This window comes from Phocoena phocoena, chromosome X (assembly GCF_963924675.1).
Source record: "Phocoena phocoena chromosome X, mPhoPho1.1, whole genome shotgun sequence".
In the NCBI taxonomy this organism is placed as follows: Eukaryota; Metazoa; Chordata; class Mammalia; order Artiodactyla; family Phocoenidae; genus Phocoena; species Phocoena phocoena.
The window spans coordinates 18,288,360-18,311,641 of record NC_089240.1 but is presented as its reverse complement, the minus strand read 5'-3'; the positions used below and the strand labels follow the sequence as shown (position 1 = coordinate 18,311,641).

General features: G+C 44.2%; 1 protein-coding gene across 1 annotated transcript in view; it reads right to left on the bottom strand.

Annotated features, from left to right (window-relative positions):
- SMS (spermine synthase) overlaps positions 1–23,282 on the bottom strand; it is a 52,776-nt gene that overhangs the window by 19,612 nt on the left and 9,882 nt on the right. The window contains exons 2-7 of the mRNA XM_065900700.1: positions 16,343–16,463; positions 11,142–11,232; positions 10,525–10,589; positions 5,251–5,426; positions 3,580–3,734; positions 2,829–2,918 (exon numbers count right to left, since the gene is read on the bottom strand). Coding sequence (XP_065756772.1) covers positions 2,829–2,918; positions 3,580–3,734; positions 5,251–5,426; positions 10,525–10,589; positions 11,142–11,232; positions 16,343–16,463 — 698 coding nt within the window. The remainder of the gene's footprint in view (positions 1–2,828; positions 2,919–3,579; positions 3,735–5,250; positions 5,427–10,524; positions 10,590–11,141; positions 11,233–16,342; positions 16,464–23,282) is intronic.

Here is a 23,282-nt window from a genome sequence, read left to right as displayed (position 1 = left end):
GCTCCGCAACGGGAGAGGCCACAACAGTGAGAGGCCCGCGTACCGCAAAAAAAAAAAAAAAAAGATTCATATCTTTATACTTAACTAAATTTTTTTTGGACATAACTGAGAATTCTTTAAACTGCTAGATTTACTGCTTATAAATCTATTTTCTAAAAAAGGATAACATTAATTATGTTTTATAAATGATAAACAGTTGCAAGGACCTGGTATTTTTTTAATGGTAGTATTTTAATGGCTAAGGGGCTTGCCTACTGCTGTCCCACAGACCAGGAACCCCCACCCCTTTAGAGCTCCAGGAAAACTCTCAGCCTCAGAAGAATTTTTCAGACTCCCCACGGTGGCTTTTCTGTTCCTGAAAGGGAACTCCACAGTACTGAAGGTTTAGGTTTGCGGTTCTTGTTACATTTTTTTCTTAATCCATAAGTCAACCTAAGGAGCCGCCAGGGAGACATGAATTTGAAACATTCCTCTGAAGTTACCCTATAAATTGCCCTTTAAACTCTCTAAACTTACTGTCTTCATCTACAAAATAGAAACAGTTGCCACTTGATACAGATGTGAGGATTAACACTTTAGGCAGAGGGTCTGGCCAACAATGCAAACATTTGCAAACAATGGTAACTTTTAGCTCATTGTGAAAAGTCTGTCATGCTCTGAAGAACCTAAATTCCCCTTCTTTTTCATGTGTATAGCATTATATTTTGACTTCCGTGTATACTATAGTATGCTCACTGCCAAAAGCATAGTTTCCATCCATTACCATACAGTTTGATCCCCTTTAGCCATTTCACCCTCCCCTACCCCTTCCCCTCTGAGAAGCACTACTCTGTTCTCTCTATCTATGTATTTTTATTTGGTTTGGTTTGTTCCTTTATTTAAATTTTTTTATATTCCACATGAGTGAAATCAGTATTTTTACAGTATTTCTCTTTCTCCATCTGACTTTATGCTAAGTGGAAATAATACCCTCAAGGTTCATCCACGTTGTCACAAATGTCAAGATTTCTTTCTTTTTTTATGGCTGAGTAGGATTCTATTGTGTATATATACACCACATCTTCTTTATCCGTTCATCTGTTGATGGACAGTTAGGGTGCTTCCATATCTTGGCTATTGTAAATAATGCTGCAATAAACATGGAGGTGCACGTATCTTTTCGAATTAGTGTTACCCTTTTCTTCAAATAAACACCCAGGATTGGAACTGCTGCATCCTCCCTCCCTTTTTAAACTTTCCAACAGTGTAAGTGAAATACGTACTTTCTTTTCCTTTTGCCCATAAAACAATCACAACTGCATTTTAACATTGATATAATTTCTCTCTGTTTAAAAAATTAACACATGTGGGCTTCCCTGGTGGCGCAGTGGTTGAGAGTCCGCCTGCCGACGCAGGGGACGCGGGTTTGTGCCCCGGTCTGGGAAGATCCCACATGCCGCGGAGCAGCTGGGCCCGTGAGCCATGGCCACTGAGCCTGCGCGTCTGGAGCCTGTGCTCCGCAACGGGAGAGGCCACAACAGTGAGAGGCCCGCGTACCGCAAAAAAAAAAAAAAAAAAAAAAAAAGAAAAAGAAAGAAAAAAGAAAAAATTAACACATGTACCATGAAATCAAATTTGGATACACATGTATTAGAGAACATGGGTAGGTGTAGGTAATTTACATAACAAATGAAAGCATGCATCTATATGTTTATAAAACTAGAGGTACACATTTAACATTCTGGTCAAATAAAAATATGCATTTGCTTAGTTATCTTGCTCTACCTAATAATGTAGGTATGGGCACCTAACATATGAATCCTCAAAATACAATACAAAATGTATCCTATAAACTATAATGATCAGTCAACTCACAAGCACAGTAGAATTTAGGAACTTATTTGCTTAGCAAGAAACAATTATTCCTACATCAAACATCATCTACACCCTCTGATAAATACCTGAATTCCTTCTCAAAGACCCAGACACAGAAAGACTCAGGCTAAAGAGACAAAAGTCAAAAGTGGTGGTTGCCAGGTCATAAAAAAGGTACATGGCATCTTTTATACAAGAATGAATTAATGTTATTAAATTCAAAGAATCTGGAGTTAGCCCTTTCTTTCTTTTTTTTAAACTATATGTACACACCTTCCCTGAATACAAATGTATATAGAACTCACATAAAGAGAATAAAGGATAGCAGAACAGGCTACCTCAAAATACGGTGCTTTGGCATATTGAACATTTTGAGCTGTAGGCACTTGAAAAACAGCAAATGTAGGGAGAGGCTTTCTCTGAACTCCCCTTTATCTGCCTAAAGACACATCCTCCAAAAGGAATTCAACTGCCATAGATCCCCTCCCCGAGGAATTCAACCAGGGAAGATCGCCTCTTATCACAGCAGATAAGGCTGACACCAAACACAGACAAACTCTGTCACAAACTATCATACTTCTTTTTCTACTCTTCTAAGGGCCCTGTTCATTTTTCCTAAGTCATTTATTCTCCCTTAAGACTCCTACATCCCTCTGACCCATTAGGATCATATTTAAGCCTAAATTCTAAAGCTACCTCTGAGTTGCTCATTTTTCTGTGCATCTCCCATAAATACATGAGTTTAAAACATTTAATAAGTTGTTTTTCCTCTTGTTAGTCTTTTATTACAGGGGTCTCAGGCAAGTACTAGAAGGGTAGAGGGAAAATTTTTCCTCCCCTACAAGATGACCTATCATCTTGATTATTTATCTTCTTAACCAATTATACTTAAAGCTGTTTTCAGAAGGCACAGTTCTGATGAACATATTATCAGTTGACATAATAAAAAAACATTACCTGATAAATATAATTACCTGATAGCAGTCTCCTTTAAGATTGTCTAGGACATCACCACATGTTTTTCGCATGTATTTCTTACATCCGTCAATCACCATTTGGTCAATGTTCGAAACTGGTTAAGGAGAAATTTCCCCTGGATTTGGATGTATCAAAGAATTCTGAGATATACTTTTTAAAAAGGTTAAGATGAACATACATTTTTTAACACTAATTTGCGTATCATAAGTTTAAAAAATGATAAATGAGACAATGACTTCATTTGTTGTACACCAAGGACACTCAAAAGGAACTCAATTTTCTTCTAATGAAGAAGCCATTTCAGCAACTGCTGAACAGTAGACACAGTACAAAGGTTACTTGCTCTTTAATTCTCAACTCTGCTTCTTTGTTGGTAGCCATATAAAAAGGTACTGGTGGGCTTCCCTGGTGGCGCAGTGGTCGAGAGTCCGCCTGCCGATGCAGGGGACACGGGTTCTTGCCCCGGTCTGGGAAGATCCCACGTGCCGCGGAGCAGCTGGGCCCGTGAGCCACGGCCGCTGAGCCTGTGCGTCCGGAGCCTGTGCTCCGCAACGGGAGAGGCCACAACAGTGAGAGGCCCGCGTACAGAAAAAAAAAAAAAGGTACTGGTACTAAGTGGAAATGTTTGTTCAAGGTAGTCTTTATAACACATTTACCTCGTGACATTAACTTGAGTCTTAAGACAAAAAACGAGGAAGAAAACAAACAAAGCCCACTTAACTTGATCTCTTATACCACAAAGGATATCTCTACCATAGTGACCATCTTTGGTTTCAGTTTGACTATTTCACATAATATGCCCCCATCTCCGCCTCCTAGAATCAGTACATCTTTGCCAGTGTAATCTTCTTTGCCGCTGCCCATGATGGCCCGGGTATATGCCAGATCACTTTCCGCCAAATCTAGTGAGAAGAAACATCCAAAATGGTGACTATAACCAAAGCCATACACCACCTGACTTATACCAGAAAGTGCTAGAATCTAGAAAATTCAGAAATTTTCATTTTCAATCTTTAAAAACAGCAGTATACAGAGGTGTTGTTTTTTTGGTTTTTTGGATTGTGGACTTTCATCAACCCTACTCATCTTAACACCCAACATAAAATGTTACCTACATAGATTATATACATATATACTTTGGTAAGTAGGAAGAAAATTCAGTCTTTAGACTGTTCTGATATGATAATTAAAAAGCAATTGCATGTTTCCAGATGAAATATGAAGCAGAGTTGCTTCAAAAGAATATGAGAGAGGGCTTCCCTGGTGGCGCAGTGGTTGAGAGTCCGCCTGCCGATGCAGGGGACACGGGTTCGTGCCCCGGTCCGGAAAGATCCCACATGCCGCACAGCGGCTGGGCCCATGAGCCATGGCCGCTGAGCCTGTGCTCCGCAACGGGAGAGGCCACAACTCTGAGAGGCCCGCGTACCGCAAAAAAAAAAGAATATGAGAGGTATGTATGTCCATGCCTCTCTCTCACTTTGTCACAGACATATATATACACTACCAAACGTAAGGTAGATAGCTAGTGGGAAGCAGCCGCATAGCACAGGGAGATCAGCTCAGGGAGGTCAGTTCTCGGTGCTTTGTGACCGCCTGGAGGGGTGGGATAGGGAAGGTGGGAGGGAGGGAGACGGAGACGCAAGAGGGAAGAGATATGGGAACATATGTATATTTATAACTGATTCCCTTTGTTATAAAGCAGAAACTAACACACCACTGTAAAGCAATTATACTCCAATAAAGATGTAAAAAAAAAAAAAAAAAAAAAGAATATGAGAGGGAGAAAAGTAGACCGGAGTTCAGGGGAAACAAGACTGGCCAGGAGTTGATAATTGTTGGCACTCAGTGGTGAGTATATGTGGGTTCATCTTACTGTTCTGTCTACTTTGGTTTGGAATTTCCCATCTAAAAGACTTCTTAAAAAATAAGCAACATAAAATAGATAACCAACAAGGACCTACTGTATAGCACAGGGAACTCTACTCAATATCTTGTAATAACCTATAATGGGAGAGAATATAAATAACAATAATATATATTTCTATACATATGTATAACTGAATCACTTTACTGTACACCTGAAACTAACAACACTGTAAATCAACTATACTTCAATAAAAAAATTTTTTTAAAAAGGCAATTACATTTTCTTTTGAAATACAATCTAAATACTAATCACTAAGAAAACTAAGGAAAAAAGAGTAACAAGACAAAATTTTCATGGCTCTACTATAAAACATGAAAGCCCAGACAAGCCACAGGTTAATCCAATGCAAATACTCATCTCAAAAAAAAACAACAACCCAGCAGGGCCATGGACAAATCTGGACAAATCCACAACGGTGGTATCTGTCAGGAAAACACAGTCTAATACATTCTCACTTTGTCACGCGATCGGGGTAGGGATGGAATACTTACTAACATCCCCACTGAGGATGAGAATATTTCCAAATTGTTTTGAGTGTAAAATTTTAATGTTCTGGTAAGGTGAGTCTTCATCATACACCACTTCATCTATGTCGTACTCAACCAGGCGGCCATCTGCAGTGGGCCAGTATCTGTCAATGGCCCCTCCTCGAACTATGGGTGGTAATCTGGAAAAAAAGGAAAACAGGAATGAGCCTTAAAAGAAAGGCTGCTTAGGTGAGGCTGCCTTAAAAGAGGACCTGGGAACAAGCATGTGCAGGAGCCACATGACCCCAGGCACACTCCTAAATAGTATACAACCAATCTAAAACTTGCGCTTTGAGGTCTATACAAACATGGCCACTACCAAATTTCAACACTGTTGTACATTAAGAATTTACTTTTTAAAAAACCTTTCTGGCATACTTTAAATTTTCCCTAAAAAATGTTGAAGGAAAAAAAAAAAAAAAAAATGTTGAAGGAGAAAATGGCCATCGCAGACATCATCCTTCACCCCCAAATACTCCAGCAGGAATCTGTTAAGACTGCCTACATAGCTACTTTGTCACTACCACATCCACTGAAGTCCACATGGATGGAATACCAGCACCTAGTAAGGAATCCATGTTCAAGTATCCCCAACTGCCAATTATCTCCTTCAGAGCTATTCTACTTTTGAATGAAGAATCATATACTGTATTTTGCCGTTTCCCTTTTTTACCCTCATTTAATCGAAAATAGTCTGCTGCAGGAATAGACAGACAGAGAATGGACTTGAGGACACGGACGAAGTGAGAGGTTGGCATGGACATATATACACTACCCAACGTAAAATAGACAGCTAGTGGGAAGCAGCCTCATAGCACAGGGAGATCAGCTCGGTGCTTTGTGACCACCTGGAGGGGTGGGATAGGGAGGGTGGGAGGGAGACGCAAGAGGGAAGAGATATGGGGATATATGTATATGTATAGCTGATTCACTTTGTTATAAAGCAGAACACAGCACTGTAAAGCAATTATACTCCAATAAAGATGTTAAAAAAGAAAAAATAGTCTGTTGGCGTCGTCAACCCTTCACCCCTTCCCCGTGTTTCATGACATTGACATCACAGCAAAGTCCAAACCAGGTGTTCTGCAGGAAATCCCTCAAGTGGGTTTGCCTGAAGATCTCTTCAATAGAGTCAAGTTGGCATATTATGCAAGCATCACAGCAGGGGCATGAGATGTGTTCCTGTCCTATTATTGGTGATGCAAAGAGTGACCACATGGTTAAAGCAGATGCCCACGAGATCCCTACACTTGCAAAGGTACCGTTTTTCCCTTTGAAATTACTAAGCAGGGTGTGGAGCGGTCCTGTGAAACTGGGTCAAGGTCCTGATCTCTCAACAAACCTTCACCAGTGGCTTTGGCATGTAGAACATTCTTGCCTGAACCAATTATTACGAGAAGAGCTGCAAACTGATGATTTTCTCATTCAGTTCTTTCTGTTAATACTGAGTATTTTAGATAGGGTGAATGTACTAGAAACTAACAGCAAAGGACACTACATGACAAGGAAAACCAGACCTGGAAAGGGGGCTTGGCAAATTAAGTGGAACACAAACAAGATGAGAACTCACTGCATACATAACACAACCATGGGCAAGTCCTGTGTTCTCAAGTACAGTGGGGTTTACAGTAAACAAGCCACAGGTACCTAAAATGCTGGCCTGGGCTACCTCTGACTCGCTTTGGTAAGTCTTTGCTCTTCTGCTCACCTGTTTCCAAGAATACAGTCTGAACCTGTTACAGGTTAATGAGGCTTTCTATGAGGAAATACTAACATCCGCAAAAAGCACTGAATTTACAAAGCAAATTCCCATAAACTGTCATTTAATCTTAACTCCTCCTAATTTAACCACCTTTTCATCTTCCAGGAGAACAAACTCAGCTGTTGGAATTAGGCAGATCAGAGGTTTTTCTTGTAAAACGTGGCACCCCAAACAGGACAAACCCCGAGAGTAGGCAAACAGCACTTGGGGGAAGCCTCTTCCACCTCTGGCTGATCGGTGGTGGGTGGCATGAGGTGGGAGCATGAGCTACCTGTGACACTGGATGAAAGTAACAAATAGCAACTCAAGGGCTTTCAGGGGAGGAAACCCACCCCTCGGGGTCGACAGCCAGCCAGCTACAGGCAATTACTGAACTTTGCACAAACCCAATGAAAACAATGTCCATTCTCAATTGAGTCAGTGGTGCCTTGGGTGCAGGTAAGAGCTCTTTCCTCCACAGCAACACAGTGGTTTTTAAAGAGATGCAAAGAAGCAAGGATCTTTTTCTTTTTCTTTTTAACATCTTTATTGGAGTATAATTGCTTTACAATAATGTGTTAGTTTCTGCTTTATAACAAAGTGAATCAGTTATACATATACACATGTTCCCATATCTCTTCCCTCTTGCATCTGCCTCCCTCCCACCCTCCCTATCCCACCCCTCTAAGTGGTCACAAAGCACCGAGGTGATGCAAGGATCTTTAAGGATGGGGAAGCCATCACCTTGATCATACCGAGCAGGACCCTGTGGGGCTCCTGGGCACAAAAGCCTTTCTGTGTCCCCCATTTCTTGATTACAAGAAATGGGGCTTCATTCAGCCTCCAAGACCTTCCCTGAGTGCCGATGGGCAGTTCAAACAGATGCTAATTAGGGAAGGGAGGGGATGTGCAGAAGAGGGAGGAACAGTCAAAGGAAACAATAGTGCAGCCTTGGGGCAAGGTCCTGGTTCCCCTCAAGGGACACACATAACAGTATCTTTGAGCTGTTTTGCAGATGCTGAAGCCCCCACCAGGTGGCAGAAGTTAACTGCATGCTGCCCACAAGCACGTAGACCCCAGACCAGTTGCAACCAGAAGGCTGAGGATGCTGACGCCCACTTACCTCCCCACCAGCCAATCAGAAGAATGTCCACGAGTGGATCACGCTCTCCTTGAATCATTACTATAAAACTCCTCACTACCCCCTCCAGGTCGGGACATGCAGTTCTGAGGGCATTAGTCCACTGTGGCCCCCTTTGCCTGGCAAAGCAATAAACCTATTCTTTTCTACTTCACCCAAAACTCTGTCTCCAAGATTTAATTCAGTGTTGGGGTACAGAGGCCGGATTTGGCTTCACTAACATGAAGCGCATCTCCCTGAAACGGGCTTTGGGAGATATTCTGGAGCCCTACATAACTCTCTTTTTAACCTTCACTACAGAAAATTGAAAATAGATGGTAGAAAGATAGAATATGTCCCGGGCCTCAGGTACACCGTGTAAATTGCAAGAATTTTTCTTTTCAACAAAACATTACTGATGTAAGCTTGTTTTTCCTGTTTCTTTTCTTTTGAATAGCAGGATATGAAAATAAAGTTTCTAATGAATCCCATGGCTTCTTAATTCAGATTTAAATCACTGGCCACAGGGGAGTAATCATTTCAGATGTTACTGAGTCATTTGTTAATGATTCAGTCTCTAACAATGTCATTCCCCAGACAGAAAAGTGGCACCATTCTTGTCCTTTTGAGGCCAAAAACAAAGGGCCTACAACAAAGTATTCCCAACAACTTCCTGCCCCCTCCACCCTGATTTTATGAAAAGATGTAAAAACAGTGACAAGGAAAAACAAGGCCTGTGCTGTTTTGAACTGAAGATCGGAAGTATAACTGCATTCTCACTTCAAAAACTCCCATACCAAAACCACAAAGGAACCAGACTTCTCATGAGTGGGGAAGCCCATAAATGCATTCCATCTATTTGCTCACTCCTAGAAGTAATCCCAATAAAAACCAGACCAATTAAAAAAAAAAAATCAGGCATTTTGATGTTGGCCAATTCATTATCACCGAGTTAAAGACACAGTGGGAACCCGTTCAATTCAGATGGACCAGGAAAGATTAGGAAAATTCTGCAAGCAGGAAAAGAGGGAAATTCCAGAAAAGATTGTAGGTGTGGACAAGTTCTTTAAGGATGGGGAAGGCCCGAGGACATGACACGTAAGCTGAACTTGGGTGGGGTAAACAAGTCTGGGTGCTCCAACAGATTTCAATCAAGTGGCCGAGTTCTACACTGTGTCCTGCTCTCTTCACATGCAGTTTCCTGCTTTGTGTCCATGTTGGAGGTTAAACAATTTTCCAGTTATCTTACATCTGCCCTGGGGCTTTCCTCTAGGCTGATCAAATTTAGCAGGATGAGCCATTATGTACTTAAAGGTCCTTAAACAGCCAATAAGGACTCCCTCTTGTGGAAAGTGCCCTGAAATGGAGAAGTCTGTATTCTGGATGGTCACTTCCATCAGTGATGCCCCGACCTTACTGAAGTCTCTCTGTGTTTCTACATGTACGTGTTTGCCTTTATGAGCAAGGGACAAGCCCACTTTCAAGGGCCTGATAAGGAGCCACCCAGGCAGGGCAAGGCAGAACCGCTCAGAATTACCTGCTGTGCAGCCATGATTAATTCCCAGGACCTACCAGACTCTATCCCTCGCAACAAATGTCAAAACTATTACTTCTATCAAAGCTCTTTTAACATCTGACACCACTGACAAATACTTCTGTTCTGTCCAACAGAACATTTCTGGCACCACAGAAATGTTCTTTATCTGCGTTGTCCAATATGGCCGTCACTAGCCATTAGCTAGAGACATGAGGCGAGACTGAGGAACTGAACTGTTTTTTTTTATTAACTTAGTTTTAAATAGCCACATGTGGCATATAGTGGCTGCACTCCTCAAGAAAGGTTAATGGTCTTCGTTTTCTTCTGAAATGAACCCACCAGGGGCTGCTCAAGGTGGGTGGCCTCTGAAACTCTTAGTACCTTGCAGTATCAATGTCATCTTACCCGAAAGCACTGAGGCAAATTTTCTATCATCCCATGCTGTCATAAATCTCTTAAAACTGCTTAATTCTACTCTGGGGCCCAGAACTCTGAGGAAAGACAAGACAATCTTTTCTCTTTACTGGACAGGGTCGAGGAGTTTTCTAGCTCCCCTTCGAGGTGCCAGCCCCACCTGATTCTCTGCGTTACACAGTTCCAGCCCCTTGGAATCACTGTACACTCCCTTCTGCCTTTGTTCCACTTTGTCTAGCATCTCTTTCTCTCATATACAGTTAGTCTTCTGTCGTAAGGGCCCACTACCTCAGTCTACCAAGTGGCCAGAAGCAGAAGTCGATTTTGATCTCTTCTACATCTTAGACACTGCTCAGGGATAACAGCACCATTCTGATTATTTTATCGATGAACCAAATATAAAAGAACATTCAGGAGTGGACTTACCGCTTCACCCGCTCAGTACTGTCCTGACTCAATTCTTTCATTCTTTCTTCTACTTTGTTCAAAAGCTGCAATGAAAAGAAAAGAAATGGGCTTATCGAATAAGCTGAGCGGAACAGGAGGTTGAGACCGTGTTGGCAGAGCTGTGATACTGGCAGATGCCCAGATACACCTGTCCTCCCCAACCCCTACAGCAGCCTGCAGGCCTGGCACAATTCCACACGCCACTAGTGCAACACAGTGTCAACCTCGCTTCAGCCTAAAGTACCAACAAAATAATGGCAAAGGGAAAGCCTCAAGAATACTGCAGCTGTAACATCCTGGATAAAGGTTTACATTCCCTCCAGTGCAAAAGTAAAATCATAACTCAGTACTCAAGCAGTCAAGGGAAAGATGACAGCCAGGTTCCTAAAAACTACTGAGGAACAACTATTTTCCTTCTAAAATCACTTATTTGAAGGGAGGCAAGTTTAAAATTAAGTGAATATTTAAGATAAAATCGAAATTTTATTGAAAAACAGTAAGTGAAAGTCAGCAAATAGGTGAAAATAATTTTATCATTAAACTGAGCAGTTTTTGTGATCCTCAAATACTTGAGTAAATAAAAGTGGAAAACTGACACTGTCAACTTCTTTGCCTTGCGCATCACCGTCGTAACTCTGAAGGTCCAGCAACACCAATCCATGCGGGTAAATTCTCAAATTGGCAAAGCTACAGAGGAAAGCATAATTTTAAGGTTAGGAATTGCATCACGGCACTCAAAAGAAAAAAGACACCAACCCAGTTAAAAGGCAAAACCACCGCTCTTTTTTCCCTATATTACATAATTGTCCCTGTTGCTTTCTCATTAGAGCCTCTTCATGGGGGCAGGGAAGCCAATCATTTAGGGAAGATTTTAGAGAGAGCCATCAAGTGCTAAGGTTTTCAAAACAGGTTCTTGGGTCCAGAAAGTGATTCAGCAGCAAGTCCTATGCATCTGATTTTTAAGAAGGTTCCTCAGCAGTGATTGACTCCTCCTTAGAAGGAAGCGAGGGTAGTGAAGAGCAAACTGGGTTCTCCCAATTATCCTCAGAGTTCAAAACAGAGCCGTGGTATTTCTTTTGTTTGTTTGAATAAATTTATTTATTTATTTATTTTTGGCTGCGTTGGGTCTTCATTGCTGTGCACGGGCTTTCTCTAGTTGTGGCGAGCAGGGGCTACTCTTCTTTGCGGTGCGCAGGCTTCTCATTACAGTGGCTTCTCTTGTTGCGGAGCACGGGCTCTAGGCGCGCAGGCTTCAGTAGCTGTGGCACGCGGGCTCAGTAGTTGTGGCACACGGGCTTAGTTGCTCTGCGGCATGTGGGACCTTTCCGGACCAGGGCTCGAACCCGTGTCCCCTGCACTGGCAGGCAGATTCTTCACCACTGTGCCACCAGGGAAGTCCCCAGAGCCGTGTTTTTCTGACTGCAGGCAGGTGGTGGCTAAATTCACTGAGCTCGGGGCCTGCAAGCCAGATCCAGCCCGCAGCATGTTTTGTAAAGCCCGCAGATTAAATATGTTTTTTTACATTTTTAAAGAGTTGCTTACGAAAAAAGAGGGAGTATGTGACAGGGACCTTATGTAGCTCCTTACAGGAAAAGCTTTAACCTCTAATTTAGTGTATCTGACCAGCTTTTTTATGGAATAAAAATAAAGAGTGTATCACACATGTGTAAGAATTATCTGAAGAAACTTTTCTTTCAATTAGACATGTATATTTGTATATATGCAGATGTGTATGCGCACATCTGATATGAAATCACTTTTTACTATAAGGTGTGGTTAAAGAAACGTTTGAATGACACTAAATAAGATGAAGAGTTCTGTTTGGAGAATATGGGCAGTGTGCTTAGATTAAAAAATAAATACAACTGTGGGAGTTCCCTGGTGGTCAGTGGTTAAGAATCTGCCTTCCAATGCAGGGGACATAGGTTCAATCCCTGTTCGGGGAACTAAGATCCCACACGCTGTGAAGCAACTAAGCCCGCGCGCTCTAGAGCCTGCGCAGCACAACTAGAGAGCCTGTGCTGCAACAGAAGATCCCGCGTGCCGCAATGAAGATCCTGCGTGCCACAGCTAAGACCCGATGCAGCCAAATAAATAAATATTAAAAAAAAAATACAGGAGAAAGGACAGCCTCTTCAATAAATGGTGCTGGGAAAACTGGACAGGTACATGTAAAAGTATGAGATTAGATCACTCCCTAACACCATACACAAAAATAAGCTCAAAATGGATTAAAGACCTAAATGTAAGGCCAGAAACTATCAAACTCTTAGAAGAAAACATAGGCAGAACACTCTATGACATAAATCACAGCAAGATCCTTTTTGACGCACCTCCTAGAGAAATGGAAATAAAAACAAAAATCAACAAATGGGACCTAATGAAACTTCAAAGCTTTTGCACAGCAAAGGAAACCATAATCAAGACCAAAAGACAACCCTCAGAATGGGAGAAAACATTTGCAAATGAAGCAACTGACAAAGGATTCATCTCCAAAATTTACAAGCAGCTCATGCAGCTCAATAACAAAAAAACAAACAACCCCATCCAAAAATGGGCAGAAGACCTAAACAGACATTTCTCCAAAGAAGATATACAGAATGCCAACAAACACATGAAAGAATGCTCAACATCATTAATCATTAGAGAAATGCAAATCAAAACTACAATGAAATATCATCTCACACCAGTCAGAATGGCCATCATCAAAAAATCTAGAAACAATAAATGCTGGAGAGGGTGTGGAGAAAAGGGGACACTCTTGCACTGCTGGTGGGAATGTGAATTGGTTCAGCCACTACGGAGAACAGTATGGAGATTCCTTAAAAAACTACAAATAGAACTACCATATGACCCAGCAATCCCACTATACTGGGCATATACCCTGAGAAAACCAAAATTCAAAAAGAGTCATGTACCAAAATGTTCATTGCAGCTCTATTTACAATAGCCCGGAGATGGAAAGAACCTAAGCGCCCATCATCGGACGAATGGATAAAGAAGATGTGGCACATATACACAATGGAATATTACTCAGCCTTAAAAAGAAATGAAATTGAGTTATTTGTAATGAGATGGATAGACCTAGAGTCTGTCATACAGAGTGAAGTAAGTCAGAAAGACAAAGACAAATACCGTATGCTAACACATATATATGGAATTTAAGAAAAAAAAATATCATGAAGAACCTAGGGATAAGACAGGAATAGAGGCGCAGACCTACTGGAGAACGGACTTGAGGATATGGGGAGGGGGGAAGGGTGAGTTTTGACAGGGCGAGAGAGAGTCATGGACATATACACACTAACAAACGTAGTAAGGTAGATAGCTAGGGGGAAGCAGCCGCAAGGCACAGGGATATTAGCTCGGGGCTTTGGGACAGCCTGGAGGGGTGGGGGGGGGAGAGTGGGAGGGAGGGAGACGCAAGAGGGAAGACACATGGGAGCACATGTATATGTATGGCTGATTCACTTTGTTATAAATCAGAAACTAACACACCATTGTAAAGCAATTATACCCCAATAAAGATGTTAAAAAAAAAAAAAATCAAGTTCAGGCCCAGGACACCACAAACTCATCTGCACCTGCACGAGCTGACCATCCCCACCCACCACCACCACCAGTCACACAAAGGAGAAGGGCCAGGGGTAAAGGAAGGAGAGAGAAATGCCACCTCTTAACCAGCTAGGTGGTTCTAGCAAAGAATCCCCCGCCAGAGAACCTAGGAACACAGAGAATGCCGAAAGGTAGAGTCAAATCTCACCAGATTAAAACCGGAAATAAAGAAAGAGGAAAAGTTGCAAGGGGGAGAAAATGGAGACCAAGAAAAAAGGTGACTGAGGACCAGGACCACACACAAAGGGGTCATTAACCAGAAGTGAGGCCAAAAGCCCAGCTGGGAGCTGCAGTCCCTACCCTGAGCCAACAGGTGCCTGGGCATGGAAGACAGGAATGAGTGAGGTTTCACGACAGGCCACATGGGGATGGGTCCCAGCTAACCAAGTGAGAGAAGAGTAAGACCAATGTGGAAAACAAGTTTTTAAACTAAGCATATTAGGGAATTCCCTAGTAGACTAGTGCTTAGGACTCCGTGCTTCCACTGCAAGGGGCCAGGTTCCATCCCTGGTTGGGGAACTAAGATCCTGCAAGCTATACAGCACGGCCAAAAAACAAAAAAGTAAACTAATAAGTATGTTAATTTTTCTCTTTTTTTTTGCTTTCAGAACCAACTTCCAACAGCTCTTATTACTCAAAAACTCCCTTCCAGGAAGAATCCTAAGCCTTCTAGAAAACTGGGATTGGTGTCTAGGGCAGAAGATTCAAGAACTGAGGTAAAGAGGTTGGTCGTGGCCAGCTGCAAAGGCCCTTAGGAGGTGGTAAGAGATGCAAGGCTTCACCTGGAGTGGAGGAGGAACCTACCAAGGTGGGAGAGAGGCAAGGCCTGATTGCTGTGTCCCCAAAGGACGGACCACAGCTAGGACAGTGAGACATGGGGGCAGGGAGGATGGAGAAGAGAGGCTGGAGGGCGCAAGGCCAGCTGCAGACCTCTGCTTCTATGGGACTCACCATTAACTGGGCCAGAGCCCGAGGACAGAGGCAGTAGAAGGTTTGGGCCACCCTTGAGAAGAAATCATTTTAGATATGTTGGAGGTATCTGCTACAGGCATATATGGACGTTTGCTACATAGTCAGAAACAACAATCACCACCACAGGGGTGAACCATGTACCCTTATAAAGAAAATAATGGAAGCGGGGCTGAGCTCAAAAGTACAAGTTTCCCTCACCTCACAGCACTGTCTTCTGGGCCTCTGTAAGATTTGGGGGGGGAGTGTCTTCTTTTAATTAGAAAAACAAGGGAGAGAGTATGGGACATTAATGAAGCCACGTGGAATTCTAGAACTTAGAGAACAGAATGAAAGCCATCAAAAATACCCAGGAGTTCACATTTTAAAATTAATAGTGCAAATTACTAAGAATCTTAACGGGTTTTACACACGAGACAGTCTAGAAGATACAAACCAAGACTTAGGGAAATGCAAAGAGCTCAATGCACCAGTGTCTTCTGTTATCAGTCATTTCCTTTCCCAGTCTTAGGCTGACTTTCATTTACATATGATCAGGTAAGAAGTCTAGACCATCTATAAAGTCTTAAGGAGAAAAAACAAACAAAATCAACTCCTGGATCCCTTCAGCTTCCTGTCAAGCTACTTGCAGACTTTCTCACCCTGAATTTGACTACAGTCTGCGTTAGCGGATAACCACGTACTACAGCGCTCCTCACAGTGGGGTCAGCTGACCGGCAGCACTGACATCCCCTGGGAGCTTGTCAGAAATGCAGCAGAAACTCTTGCAGTGGAGCATGCCATCTGGATCACTGCCTGCCGGTTCACACTGCTTATGCTGCTCAAGGGTTCTGGGTCTTGGCCACACAGAATCGCCGGGGGGTGTTTGGAGAAGCAGCGATGCCCAGTGGCCTCAACCTCTGGGGGGAGTGCCTGGGCATGGGATTTTGTGAAGGCACTCCCAGGCAATTCTACTGTGCAGCTAGAGCTGAGAAGCACTGAATTCTAGCCCCTCCTCAAAGATGCCAACGGAGGAAAGAAAAAAACCAGGACACCACCCCACCACCACCCTTTACGCACACATCCACCCACACATACAAACACACATCCCCGCCCCTCCACACACACACACACACACACACACACACACACACACACACACACACACACACACACACACACACACACTGCTGAAGTGCTCAGACCTGAATAGGAGCACTCAAGGCCGCCTCACCTGCCGTTTTTGTTTACGTAGGTCGCTAAATAGCCATGGTCCTGCCAGGTATGCACCGACTCCATCATCCCCTGCTCCTGGAAAATGGACTGGAGGCCTTTCAGAATGGTCTCACCATCAGCTGGAGAACAGGGGGAGAAGGCAAGATGGTCAGAGTGAAACATTCAGAAGCAAAGCCAGCGAGGCACAGTTTGATGAATGAACTTTTAAGAAAACCTGAACAGAGCTGCCAGCGTCGCTTATCCCCTTTGTCGTGAGCTACAACGTTCTGAACCCTATAAGGAGAGGCTTCAGATTACCAAGGAACAAAATATGAATGGCAACACCAACCACAAAACAGCTGTGCCAAAAATGCAGACAGATATTCAGGAAACTAGAAATAGTCTAACAAAATATTCAGGCTAGCCAGAAACCAGAAATACAAACACAATAAAAGACATTCCACTTCAGGTTAAGTAAGTTAATGAGAATACAGAGTACTAGAAAAAGAATTCCATCCACTGTTGATGGGTATCATAAACAACTTCAAAACTTTTGGCTTTGTGTTCCAGGTTTTCTACAATAAGGATGGCTTGCTTTTATTATTGGAAAAAATAAATGGCGCCACTCAGTAACCTATCTCTAACTGGTAGAAACCGAACAACAATTCAATATGGTACAAGCTGCTAGGCATTGTGACCCCATCTCCCATCCCACTCCCTGCTACCAAAGTGGGGCTCAGGTCAAGGACTGAGGTCAAGGTTATAGAAATTGCGTTAACCTCTGTAGGTTCACTTGAAGCCACAATCTTCAAGAACATCCATCATTATGATATTTAGATAAAAACAAAATGCAATTTATTCTTATCTAGTTGTATCTGCAAAAGTACTCACTCCTTGAGAAGGGTAAGATAAAGAAGCAAGATGAGACAAAAGGAATTACTCTGTATTGTCTCAAGAGCCCGCCACAGGCTGGTGCTTTTTCCACACAAAGGAAAAGAGCAGGGGCTGCAAAGCGTCAAAACAAAGCATCCCTGTGACCTGAACCGAGGGCAAAAGAAAAAAAAAAAAACAAGATCCACAGCTGACCACAGTGTGGTTTCACAAGAAAATTACACTAGAATTCCTTCCAGAAACTAAGGAGTGCCAAAACAGACTGGAAGGATTTCCTCAATCTACGCAAGAGTCTATCTCCAATGACATTTGGAACTACGCTCCCAACACCTTCCAGTGCACAATAAGAACGAAGGCCACAAACTGGGTTCAGAGGCCAAACTGGGCAGCACATGTGTCTTATTCTGGCCTATGCAGACATTTTTAAAAATGTAAATTGCCACTTACAAAGCGGATGATTTCATCCACTCCAACTGTCGTGGGTGGAATAGTGGCCCCCCAAAGTTATGTCCACACCCTAACCCCCAGAACTTGGGAGTACAACCTGATTTGGAAAAGGGTTTTTGCAGATGTAGTTAATTTAAGGATCTAGCGATGGATCATCCTGGAGTATCCAGGTAGGTCCTAATTCCAGTTAAGTCCTAATTAGAGACTGAAGCCTGGAAGACCCAGGGAGGAGGAGGGGGGGGAGGGGAGGAGAGGGGTGGGGGAAGACAAAGGTAGAGACTGGTGTGATAATGGCCACAAGCCAAGAACACGTGGAGCCACCAGAAGCTGGAAGAGGCAAGCAAGGACTCTCCCCTAGAGCCCTTAGAGGGAGTGAGTGTGGCCCTGATGATACTCTGTTTTCAGACTCTAGCCTCCAAAACTGGAAGAGAACGCGTTTCTGTAGTTTTAAGTCACCCAGTTTGTAGTACTTTGTTACAACAGCCCTGGCCGACTAATATACCCACCAAAAGTCCTATTTTAACTCTGCTTAACAAACAAAAGCAAATGGAGTAGCAAAAATGGCAGTGAAGGAGTGATTTTTTTAATCTTCTCAATCTCCAAACACAGAGCAATTAGGCTAGCACAACCAAACCTCACAGACAGCATTTAGAACAAAACTAAATGACAGACTGCATCCCCAAACAGCACACCAGGAGTAGGTAGAGACAAGCAGCCCTGGCCCAGAGACCTGGTGGGGTACCAGCAAGTGTGAGAGAAGTGAGCAGAGCGAAGGGACTGCAAACCCCCATAAAAAATACCAACAGCGGTTCACCCACAAAGGAGGGGGCTCCTCCTTTCAGAAGGCAGTGAGCGCCCAGCAGGTCGCGGAGACCTGGGCAGGGTGGAAGAGCCACGACCTGTGCCCGGCCAAAATGAACTGAGGCCCCTTCAGGAAAAAGCCCCGCATCGGGAAGGGACCACTGGAGCAGCGGCCACACCACGGCCCCACCCGAGCACAAGCACCGCCCAGCATGAGCAGTGGCCTCGGTCTCATTCGAGTCTCCCTCGTTCCCAGCAAAACTGTGCCTTTGGGAAACTCATTTGGCAAAGACTAATCTAGCTGGCTTTGCAAAATTCTGGAACTGGTTTCAGGAAATTAAAACGGGGAGGCCTGAATTATATCCCCCAGAACTGTGGTTTTAAGACTGAATTCAGCCCCTGAAAAAAATTTCAATTTCAAACTTGATACAAAGAACTGACCTCGTTCCATTTGTGTTTGTCAACGAAGCCTGGTGGGGTCGGGCCACCGTGGAAGTGACTGAGCTGCGGGGCGGTGGAGACAAGTGCGCCCAGCAGTACTTGAACTGTGACTAGGAAAGCCACTATGCAATTATTCAATCCCTCCCTGGCCAGAACAGATGTTTTCTGTTTTGAAAGTGTATAAAACAAATCATCACTCCCGGTAAACGGCCTCAAGACCGTGTTCAGCTGGCACATCACAAAACAGGACACAAACTCCCCATGCCGGTGAAGAGGGCTGTGCAGGCAGGGTCATCCTGCGGATCACTGGCCAGGCTGTGCACCGACTGAGGGCCCTGGGGCTGAGCTGGAGCAAACTCTGTCCCCTGGGCAGGAAAAGGGGGTGTCTTTGTCTGATACACGCAAAGCCCTTGACTGCTGGCCAAGCCCAGCGTGGCAACCATCCCCTTTTTCTAACTGGCACAATTAGCAGAAAGGCACTGAGTGGGCTAATGGAGGCCCTCCAGCCAGGTTTCAAACTCAAGGAAAACAGATTACAAAAGAGATCCAGTTTAGTGTTCCCTTATTTCTATACTGTGGGCTTACCCCCCCAGCTCAGTAGAAATAGTCCGGGTCTGAATGATCCTTCTGGCTGTTGCCACCGCCCAGTCCCTGTGGCCAGAGTGTGCCGGCCCTGCCAGGGACATGGGGACCATGCCGTTTTGCCCACTGTTCACCTCACTTCATATTCACCTTCCTCCTGACCTGGGGGCTCCCCTGTCACCCAAGCTGCTCCCAGCCCTTGGAGAGGGCTCCAGAAAGCAGAGCTGGAGCTGAAACAACTACCTAGCATCTCTTTTCCAGAACCAAGGTTTTAAGATGAAAACTGGAAACCAAAGAAATGAGATCCACTAGCCTTAACAAGGTAGCTTCCTTGGTCATCTTGATCTCAAGTGCTCAATAAATGTTTTGTGGCTAAATGAAAATTTCATCTAGCTAAATTAATCATCCTTATTCCTGTATCTCTGCAGAGCTTCTGGAACACCTAGACCAGTGGATTTCAATCCTAGCTGTGCATTATAACCACCTGGGGAGTTACAAAACTTCTGATGCCACATCCTAGACCAATTAAAGAAAAATCTGGGGGTGGAACCCAGGCAACACTTTTTTAAAGCTCCCTGGGAAATTCAATGTGCAGCCACGTGTGAGAACCACTGATCTAAACAACTAGATAAAAAAAGAAAAATAAACCCCCACTAACTCCAAGCTAACTACACTACAGTCACTAGAAGGTTATAGAAAATATTCAACACAACAGGAGGCCTGAAAAAAGTCCAAACTCCCTGCTAGCTATAGCCACAGGTAACCCGTGACAGGCCCCCAGAAAATGCTCTGCAATCAATTATCCAATTTCAACCTTTATGCCTGTCTAGTAAGGAGCACGTAACATGACCAAACAAAATGTGCTTGCTCTATCAGGGTTCCTCAACTTGGGTTGAAAGTACAGTGTAAGTGACTTTCCTGTCCCTCACAGGACTTTTGATAATCCCAGCCATACCCACTAAATACAAGAAGAGCCCCCTTTGTTAAAAAAAAAAAAGACCCCACACCCCAATTTCCCAGGGGCAGAAGGGAGGTGGGTAATGCAATCCCTTGAGAACTACTAGATGCTCTACACGTGAGCGAGTAGGAGCCTGGGGTCAAAGCGCACCCAAATTTGGGAACACAAAACAGCAACGTCATAAGTGCCTACGAATCAGAAAATATGAAAATAGATTCAATGCTAAAAGAGATATAAGTACACCGCTTTCAAGTAGACATGGTAATCCAAACTAGGCTAATAAAATGTTGCTTGGCACAAGTTCTTAGAAAACTCTGCCCAGGCAAGAATGATGTGCAACTAGTAAAGCACTCAGAGCCTTCCAAAGTGCTCAGAAACACAGAGACCTGTCCCAGGGCAAATGTGTCCTTTGTCCAATGGGCAACTCAGTGTCCTCGTTTCCAGACCACTGCCCACTTTGTGTGTGTTTATTCAACAATAACTTAAGAAGAATCAACTTGGAGGTCTACTGGAGGTCTAGTCCAAATTAAATATACCGCTATCAAAAGGCGACAAGGGAAGACAAGGTTTCATCTCCCTGCCTCATTTTGTCCCAGGGATCCAGTCATAGGCCTCTCTTGGAGAATGAACCTCATTCCTCTGACCCTGGCCATCAGCTCCAGACAGCCGAATCCCAAATCTGTACATCCAGCTACAACCTGCCTCTCACCCAAATGCTCACCACACTGTCCCAATCTCAAGTCTGGAATAAAATCCAGACTTCCCCACTCCTTCCCACCAATGGTTAATACCCCTGCCACTTAAGATCTCCCTTAACGGTCCCCTGAAGCTTCTCCCACAAGTCCCCCACCACAGCCTCTCTGCACCACTCAAACTCACTGGCCTCACAGACCTCATTTCATCAAACATCAAATGGAGGCACCACTTCACAGGGTTCCTATAAGGAAGCCAGCACCAATGTTCGAGCCCTCCATCCCTCACAGTCGGGCACTGCCATTTAATCATTATCCATAAGGTGGGCAACCCTGTGGACATAAGTAGATTAGCTGCACCCCCCAACATTACTAGCCCAAGTAGAAAAGAGAGTCCTCCCCAATAAAAACCTATGACACCAGGTGCCCTGCTTCAGGTAGATTCCCTCTTCTCCAGCTTCAAGAGGCTAAAATACTGTACCCTCCTTAACTAAGTGAATTCCATTAGAGAGGCTGCCCTCAGGAAATAAGCAATTCTCACACTTCCAGAAAAACTCCTGGACTCTCCACCCCATGACCGTGACTTGTGCCTCTAAGTCTTTTACAACTTCAAACACTTCAACTAAGAAAACTCTGGACATAAATTATGAGGGCTTTAAGCTACACAATGCCAAGTCTCTGCCGCTGCAGGGTCATCACCCTGCACCAGCTGTGGGCCAGAGCCACACTAGTCCCCCCTCTGCACAATTAGGTGGCTGCATTCCTCTCTGCTCTCTCACATTTAAGCAGCACCTGGCTTATAAAATTAGAAGATGAATTTCTATTCTTGCTAAACGTATCTTTATATGCGCTGGAAATGCCACACTTCACCATCAAGGACCACCCCCCTCCCCGAATTTTACTGTCTCCTAGGTCTCTCTCTCCCACAAAGCTCGGGCAATTTAAGCTCCAACAGGTGGTTAATTATTTCCATGGTTGCACCATGCCCAAGTGGTGAGGCCCAAAACCTAGCCTCCTTCCATCCCACCTCCCACTCCCCAGACCCTGGAATTTCCAGAGCCCCCTGATGTGCCTCCTCCATGCACACTTCCCATTTACCATCCAGGTCAGACGCCCCACCCCCGCTCCCACCTCCCCCTCTCAGAGATCTGCACTCTCTCAGTGGGAAGATGGCCCAAAGCTGTTGGCCGATCCGTTTGCAGCTCCCTGCAAGGGGAAACATAAATGCAGGTATCCTTTCCCCAAAACCCCAGACTCTCATGTCAGAGAACCTATGAGCCAGGCTTGGGTTGTACAGTTTACCAGCTTTCTGGTCTCCTCGACAGACCCCTAAACCTAAAAGAGGAAGGTAAGGAAAATGGACTCCAAATACAGTTTGAAATCATTCAAGTATCTGCTTTAAAAAATCCTCTCAGATATTGTCATCTTCACAGTGGTGTGTTCACAGGACAGTATGCATTGGTCAAAGCTCACAACTGTACACTAGGGACTTCCCTGGTGGCGCAGTGGTTAAGAATCCGCCTGCCAGTGCAGGGGACACGGGTTCAAGCCCTGGTCCGGGAAGATCCCACATGCCTCAGAGCAACCAAGCCCGTGCGCCACAACTACTGAGCCCACGGCCACAACTACTGAGCCTGCGCTCTAGAGCCCACAAGCCACAACTACCGAAGCACGCGCACCTAGAGCCCGTGCTCCGCAACAGGAAAAGCCACCGCAATGAGAATCCCGCGCACCGCAACAAAGAGTAGCCCCCGCTCGCTGCAACTAGAGAAAGCCTGCGCGCGCAGCAACAAAGACCCAACACAGCCCAAAATAAATAAATAAATATGTGAAAAAAAAGTACAACCAGCATCCTACTTAATGGTAATAGACTGAATGCTATCAGTAAGCAGGCAAGGATGTCTCAATAAGGCCTAGAGGTCAAGATGTGCCCAAGGTTACACATTTAAGGCTTGTAAGTGGTAGAGCTAAGAGCTAGGATCCAAACTCAAGCAGCGGGCTCCAAAGATCCAGTGCTTTTAATCATGACACTGTGTTGCCCCCTGCTTAGTTAAATACGGGACAGTAAGCCATTTGTCCCAGACACCAAAATATCAACAGGTTATCTACTTGTGATAAGGTGAGAGATCTGGGTTTCCCCCTTTCTA